This window comes from Aythya marila (assembly GCF_965140915.1).
Source record: "Aythya marila genome assembly, chromosome: 23".
NCBI lineage: Eukaryota > Metazoa > Chordata > Aves > Anseriformes > Anatidae > Aythya > Aythya marila.
This window is the reverse complement of record NC_139064.1, coordinates 2,189,895-2,199,374: the sequence shown is the minus strand read 5'-3', so window position 1 is coordinate 2,199,374 and position 9,480 is coordinate 2,189,895. Positions and strand designations below refer to the sequence as shown.

At 41.8% G+C, this 9,480-nt stretch overlaps 1 protein-coding gene across 1 annotated transcript; it reads right to left on the bottom strand.

Annotated features, from left to right (window-relative positions):
- Positions 1–2,821: 2,821 nt before the first annotated feature.
- Positions 2,822–8,719, bottom strand: LOC309886788 (uncharacterized protein; the record flags this gene model as incomplete). Its single annotated transcript, XM_082778016.1, has 8 exons — positions 2,822–3,379; positions 4,707–4,844; positions 5,439–5,553; positions 6,735–6,850; positions 7,055–7,164; positions 7,503–7,832; positions 8,415–8,546; positions 8,689–8,719. 8 exons carry the CDS (start codon positions 8,717–8,719, stop codon positions 3,191–3,193), a joined length of 1,161 nt encoding a protein of 386 aa, XP_082634142.1. The 3' UTR covers positions 2,822–3,190.
- Between the last annotated feature and the right edge of the window lie 761 nt (positions 8,720–9,480).

Here is a 9,480-nt window from a genome sequence, read left to right as displayed (position 1 = left end):
GGTTAGGTAAAAGTTTAGAGGAGACTACTAAGGACACGTTAATTGAATACTTCAGCAACTTCAGAAATAAAACTACCAAGTTAAAGATGAATCAGTTACAAGACTGACCCTGAAAGCAGACACCTGGGGCTGCAGCTGTCAATTTCTACGATTCACCCTGTGTCTGCAAGAAACAAGGCTTCATTTGACAAAGTCAAAGCATGTTCCTGGCCTCAAACTGATGAGTGGAGTTAAGGATGTTCACAGGCTTAGCCAGGGAATCCAAAATGAAAATTCCCTTTAACTTTCAGCCTTCATTTGTGTGTGGGTATCTCTTCAGCTACAAAGGAAAATAATAGCAACTGCAATACAAAAATTAGCCTGGGTGCCTTTTACTTGAGGACTATGATCCAGGACCACCTCAAAACAAGTTATCTGTCTTTCACTCTAACAGTCAGCCAAGTTAAAACAACCTGTGCTTTTAGTCAAGGCAAAAACTCATTTGTATAGTTCAGCACAAAATTCTTTTGCTGTGGGGTAAGCTGGGTCATAATAACCTGCATCTGCTACAGTCTAAGAGAATTCAATGGATATTCATTATTGTTATGTTTGTAGCTGGCAATTGAGTAGGCTTTAATAACTGGCCTGTACTTAAGCACTGAGTGTGAAAATGTGCAGAGACTCTGCCAGCAGATCCGGACCGGTACTGCATTTCATTTGCGTTGACATCCTAATGAAATCCTCACTGGACATTTTCTTTGGATGGACATTCCCATTAGTTGTTTTCACTGGATCTTTTCTTCCAACAGCATTTGAAAGCACTGTATCGAGCTCTATCTGGATGAGAAGCAAGGATTAACTACATAATGAGCACAGCCAAGGTGGGCCTCAGTAACTGCGACACACACCACTGGAACATTGTCTGGCTTTGTTAACACACTAGGAAGCTTGATAAGCTTCACACTGGAAGACAAAAGCAGCAGAAACCACCCAGTTTCAGCAGGTGTTGCTTCAGAGCCACACACAGCTGTAAGCTGGAGAGGTTCCTGATCAGGGAACTCACCATACCTCCCTTTTCACACTCACAGCCATGTTTGGTGCTCTCTGCGAGAAGCTAAACTTTACCCTGAATGCTGAAAAGGGCCTTTCATTTTCTATTAAGAGAGGCATAAGTCAAAACAACTGAAGGAAAACCAACAGCCCTGTGATCCTTCTTCGAATTCCAGATTAAGTCACCCTGGACTTGGTCAGTCTTATCAGCAGTCTCAGGGAAACAGCAGCCTTCCAAACGTGAGGGGACTTCACAGCTACTCCAGACAAGCTTGACTTCCAGAAGGTTTCAGAGAACACTAGAAAAAGAGCTATCAACAGTAAATACTTTAGAAGAAGAAGAAAAATAATGGTTGCACCACTCCTCTTTATATTTGTTCTTTCTTTCAGTAACCATCAACAGAACATGAAAAGAAAACACTGTGTGAAATTCTGGTCTTTTCATTGATCATCTTTTATTTTGTGGAAAAAAAAGAATTTGAAACACAGAATTATTTATTTATAACTGAAGTGTACTTGTTAAGAAAACAACAGTGGGGAAAAAGGAAAAAAAAAATCTGCAAAACTCTACATACATATCTTTGTTTTGATCTAAAATAAAAGTAATTATTTTCATTGGAAAACTATTGCAATGAAAAAAATTGTCAGATTTCACTTGCTACGGCCTTCCGACATGCCTTTTACAAATATTGGCTGGAAGCACAGCACACAGAGATAACTCTGTCACCTGTGTACTGTATTTTCCAGTGGATATTACAGAGACAGCAGTCACTGAAGATACTTATGTCAATGTAGTACTGTTATATCTGCTGATAACCTGAAAATAAAGCAATTAGGAGAGCAATGACAGCCTTTTCATTACTATATATCCCAGAAGAAGGCAGTCACGGTGTTTTGTAATGGTTGCATGTAGGTACATTTTGCTTCCTAAAATCCTCTCATTTTCTGAAAGTCCCTTCAAGGTGTCAGCAAATAACTAAATTCTCCCAAGGTGCAAAGGAACTACAACAAAGCTTGTGCTTCTGGGAGCAAGCTCAGAAAATGTGGAACCACCAAAGTGAGTAGGTGAGGGCAAAAAACAGGCAGTTCCTCTGGATCGAGGAGAGACACCAGTTTATGGAACTAAAGCTGAGAGCTTCTGTATAAGCTCCCAGGCACTTAAGTCTCACCCTCTTAATACCCTCTATGGTTATGCAAAGGCAGAATGAGTAAGCACAGGTTTGTGTTTTGGAACCAGGAAGGAGTGGGTTCACAAACCTCTTCACACATAAGCAATTCAGTAAACACTGAAATGAAAAAAGAGCAGACTTTGCTGTTGGAAACAGTTGGCTGAAGCCTACCAATGCGGTTTGCCAAGGCATTGTGCTAGCTCACAGATGAGCAAGTTTATGTTATGCTGCTTCACCTGGAGCTAAGGAATACTGTGCAGAAAGAAACAGCAGGTGTGCTGAGTCCAATCTCACTCCTCAGAAACAAAGCCGATTCTGCAGTCAGGGTCTCCTGGCATCATAAAGACAGATTAAGAGTAGAAATGGTAGGAAATATATACTTTATTTAAAGATTAAGCTCCCAGAGCACTGGACACCAGCAGATACCCAGCTTACTGCACTCTCTACTACAGGGAATGATTTAAGCATACTCTTTGCCCAAACATCACACCTCTAAAGGCCTTCAAGGTCTCTGCCAGCAGACCTTATTGAGATCAATATGATTCTATTGAAAACATGCATAGGCAGCATAGAAATGCTGGGCAAGGCTTTGAAGTATTGCTCTGAACTGTACCTAAAAGATCCTCACAACTATCCTTGATATCAGAGATCAAAAAGGCAGTACAGAATACACTGGTAAGACGGGGTGACCCACAGCCTCACATCTTTTCTGCTTTACTGATTTAGCAATGAAAACTCTGAAATTAGTAAACAATGTTAAGAACTTCAGCTTTCCTCTCAAGCCCAGAAAATTATTGATGACTGAGGGTAAGCGTGAATGTACTTCAACCAATTAAAGCAAACAGAATATGGATTATTCGTGACATATTTGACCAAGTGCAACTCCAACTACGTATGTATCTGTCAAGATACTTCAGATAAAGCACTCTGTCCACAGATTCAAACATGTTCCCATAATCTGCCTTTAGCTATTGATTTATGAGCCAGGTTCCTCAAGGAAATGAGCTGGTGCCTATTTTACTTTGCTGAAGATAAAATAGTTCTGCTTCCATCTCTTCAATCCTCCGAGCAATGCAGTTCTTCCTTATTTCCAGCAGCAGGGCTTCATCCCTCTTTGTGGCCCAAGAATCCAACAGCTCTGAATATTGCTGAGCTCCCCACACTCGTTTGTTGCTTGCAGTCTGTTACAGAAAATCAAAACAAAAGCAGAGTGTAGAATCAGTGGACAGCATCAAGGGATGGCTAAGGCACCACTGAGGCCACCTGGCCCAGTGGACAGGTCTGGGACAGGATCTACTGCCAGCACTATACGCTGACACAGTGACTCAAGAGCATGTAGCGAGCTGCATAGGGCACACTCATTGCACATTCTGACCTTTACAGAGCTCACTGTATCTGAATTTCAAAATACGGCAAACAACCCACGCCTTATTACATCAAAGCCACACCAGTAATAATTTCAAGCTCTAGGCATCACACTCTAAAAATTCAGCAACAGCTGGAGGTAAATACTCAGTGCAGAAGACATCCAGCTTATTTTAATTCTTTATTTACTGCTAGAAACAGGTATACATGAAAAGGAAGAGGGTTCTTATTCTCTTGCAGGTAAACTGCTCCCTAAGATCACAGAACTTGGCTGTATTATAATGGTTTCACCTGAATCTTTTGTGATGAACCAAAAAGCTCTAACAAACGAGCTCGTAAGAAACAAAACCCCTGTGGTTTTGAAAGTACCTGCTGGGAGACCAAAAGACACAAGAAAAATAAAAGGACTTGCATCTGAATGGCTGTTCTCCACAGCTTTCTCTTAAAAACCGTAATTTCATTCAATATCATGTTATTCTACATAGTGTTTGAATTCTCAGCACTTCTGCTTTCCACTACATAGCTTAAGGATAGGCTGTGTCACTCTTCGTACGACTCAAGGAATCTGCTTATCACTGTGGCTTACATAGTGGCTTTTGAGAAATAAATGGAAAGACTAACGAACAAGGAATTTACAGGACTTATCCAGTATCACGCATGGAGATGAGAAGAGAACAAAGGAAGCCTGATTCCCAGGTTCTGTTGATGAAGCACAGCATTTAATTCAAGCTGTTGCTTCTCACTCATTAGCTTGAAACCACAGCTGTGGACTGAGCTCACCTTGATACTTACACCGTAAGAACATGGAGTATGTGAGTTATACTACTTATCTTGCAAAAAAACTTTAAGTAAGGGGACATTGCCTGACAGAACCGATTACATGAAAAGACAATCTTTATGTTTAAGCGAAAAAAAAGAATCTCTTCCGTTGTCTAATACTCTGAAATAAAGATACTGGAGCTTCAGATTGGAATGCAACTGATTGGCACAAGCACGTGTTTGCTGGTGTGCCTTTTTCACCTTCCTTCACCTCTGCAATGCAATGAAGCTGAATCACAAGGGCATGTACCTATGTAAAGATGAGCTGCTGTGGCCACTGCTCTATGGCTGGTCAAAGACTAAATAGCAAAAGCTGATTCATACCGTAAATGCCTCTTCCTGCATTCTCAGTTCCTCCTCCAACGACTCCCCATCTTCCTGCATGCTCAAGGCCCGTACTGTCAGGTCAAAAAACTCCTCATTTAGCTCATCCAGCCTCTCTTCCAGTTTTGCAACCTTCAGCTAGAGAACACAAAATACCTTCATGGAAAACAACGAACACACATTCTACAATGGCAGCATCTTTTAGCAGGAAGCAGTCAGTCTTGGGGACAGGCATGCCAATTCAGAGGATACAGGTCATGTCATAACTGCGAGTAAAGAAGATGTCTCACTGAACGCAAATTCTTAGCAGGAGTTGTAGCAAGAGAGAAATGCAGGAGTGATGCTGTTGTTTTGCAGGCATTGGCCAATCAATTTAATGTGTCTGTCAGACTGAGGTTGAACAAGATTGTCAAAAAATTACTAAAAAGTTTAGGTGTTCATACTTAATTTCTAGAGCATAAGGACTTCATACTTTTCTGGAATTAAGACTCTCTGAACTGACTCTCTGTATTAAAGACTCTGTATTAAATCAATACACATAATTTGAGATCTTTGATGACTATCATCGTTGTGCATAGAGTGAGAGTTAAAAGAGAAAACAGAAATTCTTAACTTACTAAACACTAAGGAATTTTTCATTTTTTTTCCCCTGCACACTCAAAATATCAGGGGAAGTTCTAGAGATGTTGATGGATGACTGTCAGAGAAAAACTAGTAAAACGAATGACTGACCTTAACAGGAGAGGAATCTAACATCCAGTTGTAGTCACTTTTCTGGGAATTTTCCATCCTGTCCTGGGTCTCCACTTGCAGTTTAAGGGCCTGGTACTTTTCCAGATTAGACACCCTAATTGGGAAATAAACATGACAGGAATTTCCAGAAGGAATCACAGAAGTACAGCCCATATTTTATCTATTTCTTTTCAGAAGAATGGAAAGAATGAATGAAGGAAGAAAGACAGGCAGGCAAACATACAGGATAGCACTGTGAACAATCTCATCCTATATCTCCAAGTAAGTCTGGTAGATTAGACAGTGAAAGGCTTTTTGCCACATTCTGTAAGGATAGGACAAGGGGTAATGGTTCCAAATTGAAAGAGGCTAGATTCAGATTTGATATTAGAAGACATTTTTTACCACAAGGCTGATTAGGCACTGGAACAGGTTGCCCAAATAAGAAGCATTCAAGATCAGGTTGCACAGGGCTTTGTGAAACCTCATCTAGTATGAGGCATTCCTATTCCTGGCAGGGGAGTTGGACTAGGTCTTTAAAGATCCCTTCCAACCCAAACCATTTAATGATTCTATGATTAGCAAAAGGGATTTCTCTGCTTCAGTTATATGCCTGAAGAATATTTGAAACAAATGACTGCAGGTAACTGACCAGAATTGAATCCATTTGGAAGGAGAAAAGCATCAGCTGCAGTAATAGTTTTGCAGCAGAATATGAAGCAATTTGTATTAGAACAAATGAAAACATTTCCATCAAATATTTTTCTCTCTCTGGTAGCATATTACTTCTGCTATTAAATGAGAGATTTAAAGCTGACTTTTCATTAGAATAGCTACCTTTTCTATCTGTGATAAAAGACTTTAGTTCCCAAAGTAAGTTGTTACACCATTCTCTTTCTGTCTTGCTCATATTCACAACAAAGACACCAATTCAGAAATCCTGATGTCTGTTTCACTGTTTAACCCATTCCTTGGTTAAAAAACGTAGGAACAGGTTTGCAAAAAAGGAAACAGAGGCATTGGTCAATGACTTTCCTAGAGCTTAAAAGCCAGATGATGAAATTGATCTTCATAATGGAATCCTGAATCAGTACCAATACAGCAAAGCTGATTCAGGACTCCAGATCATGAACATTAAAAAACAGGATGTTGGGAAGCACAAACTTTGATAGAAACAACATGTTGCCACCCAAAACAGAAGAGTAACATATCCACTGTCTAGAAAGACAAAGTAAATCATTATACATAGTATGAATGCTTCTATTTCTCTGGCAGCAACCTGTTGATGAGTTTTACCTCTCTTCTGGGGCTTTTTCCTTGACACCTGGGAGCGGTGATACTCTGATGCTGACAAGTTCTTTGAGCACTTTCTGAGGGTCAAAATGAACAGCTAAGCAACCTCCTGAAGAATGCTGAAGTTGGAGACAAAAAATCAAACACCCAAATATTGCACAGAACATCACAATTCCAGAGATGAGGCTCAGCCAGAAAAAAAAAAAAAAAAAAAAAAAAAACAGTTCCTAAAAAATCAAATCATTTAATACTGCTTCTGCCTCCTGGCTTTCAGGTTTGCAGGTTAGATAGTTGCTGCCATTAGAGGAAATCACCACATTTACCTTCTCTGCTATCCCCCATGAATGCTGGAAAAAAGCATTGGCAAGAGCCATGATAGCTCTGTTGAGCTCCATCAGAAAGCGGGAATGACCAATACCAGTTGAGGGACAACCTAAAGCAAAGGAAAAGGAACAGGACATATCTGTTGACATCAAGACTGTTTTAAGTCAGAACATCAGAGGCAATTCTTCTTCCTGTTCTTGCACACTTAACGTGTACAAGTATATCCTTTATCCATGACACAGACATTTTCTGACACACACAAAAAAAACAAAACCAAACTGATGCTCCTAGGTTTCATAAAATCCTGCCTGCTTTTGGGAACAGGACCCCCCCCCCCCTATTTACCTACGTATCTCAACACAAGGTGTCATTTCCCACATGCAGAACCAACGTGAAGACCAGACACTGCCTCTAGCACAGGCTACACACTCCTCTTCACACCTGTACCTGCTGTGATCCACGCCACAGCGTTCAGCAGAAGAGCAGTAAATTCCCCTGCATCTTCCAGCCTTGCTGCACGTACGTAGAGGTACTTCGTGGTGGCATCGTAGTAGCAGTCCCCAGGGCTTGGGAGAAGCTCTTGGCCTAGACTTTGGGCAGGAACTGAGTGAGCCAGTGTGAGTACAAAAGCAGGGCATGAGCAGGCTCCAATTAACAGGCGCACCACTGCACAGCCAAAGCAGTACACCACAAACTGGTGAGGTGACAAACTGGCCAGGTCTGTGGGGATGAGGGCACTCCTCGTATCTTCTGGGGAGCTGTCACTTAAACATTTCTCTGAAAAGCAGGAAAACAGCTGTTGAGGTACATATTAAGCCAGCTGAATGATCCATCTTGTCCTCTTGCACATGGCAGCCGTCTGCCACACCTCTTATTCACGTCTTCACTGCTGTCTGCTCACTGTGCAGCAGCCCTGTGCCATGACCTGTGCAAGACTCCAAAGCCACAGTTTCTTTTCCATCACAACACTGTCTGAGAGTGCACTGGTAGCCCAGCCCCCTAAACATGCCAGTAACTACTTGGGAGTTCTTTGAAAAGGCTGGCAGAGGAAACCTGGCCTGCTGCTTGGAACTTCCTCTAATTCTGCTTACAGAAGGATTTAGAACTCCCTGATGCCACATGCCAAGCAAGCTGGCTTTTTCAGTCTACACATGTGAATTATTCAAGCACTTTGTTTGGCTTATCAGTCTTCTGGTGACTTCCTTCTAATGTCCAGCAGCTCAGCAGCAGACATTTTTTGCGTGCAAATGCTTTACCAAGACAGCAAGGATGAGGGACTTCTTTCCAGCCAGTCTTATAACCTTATATTCTATCCCCTATAGGGAAGCAGACACTGCAATACAGACTAAGCTTTGTTACCTGGATTACAACGGTCTGAAGGTTGTTGCAGCTTCACCAAAGCTTTCTTGATCTCACACAGGGTCTTGGCAAGGGGGGAAGCTGCTATCAGGCCTTCCACCTCCAGCTCAGTCAGGTAAGCCAGCTGAGGATCTAAAAACGGGAGGACACTTTTAACACCTGAAGCTAAAAGAAGCTCTTCATGGCTGGATGACTGCAATAAACATGCTGCCGCAAAGGAATACTTCATTCAGCAGAGAGAATGCCTGTCTGGAAGCTGTGAGGGTCACAGAACCGATGGTGTAGAATTTTCCTGACCTCCTCATACTTAATTAGTATAGTGACACTCAATCTCTTCCCTCCAGGTGGTTGCTTAATCTAGAGGTATAAAGGGCTCTGTGGGGATGAAAGATTCTTGGGTTCCCTCTTTTTAAGGAACAGGGGGCAGAAGTAGCTTTACTAAACTGGAGAATTTTCCAGTTATCCACCTCAATGAAAAGAATTATGTGTGAGTAAAAATAGCATCAACGGGGAAAGGTGATTATACATTTGTTCTGTTAGCAAAATACAGATCCTCTCTTAACCTAGGCTTCACTGAGTCAGCCTTCTATTGTGACCTTTGTTGAGTAACCATGGCATACTCACTGTGTTCGTCATGTCCAGGGAAGCTGAAAAGAGTACCTTTTCTACAGAAAAGCTCATATTGCTGAAGCAGCTCATGATCCTGTGGGATAAAAGAAGACCCAAGAGTTAAAGAAGTGGGCAGCTGGAAAAAAACTGCAGAAAGGTGAGAGATGGCCCTGCAATAGACACCTACAACTCACCTGCCCTTCCCCTACTTCTGCTTTACTTTCACTGGCCAGGCTGCCCAGTGAGGGTACAACTGCCGGTGCATCCTGTCCTTGGGCCTGATGCTCCATCTCTTGTTTCACAGAGATATTCTTGTGCTGAGCTCTCCCAAGAAGGATTTCCAGAGCTTTCATTAACTCTGTTACCTCTTGCCACGGCGCACCTAATGGAACCCAATAAGCAATTAAATTGGACTTCTACAGAACCATCTGTCAAGTTGTCATCACCAGAACAAAAG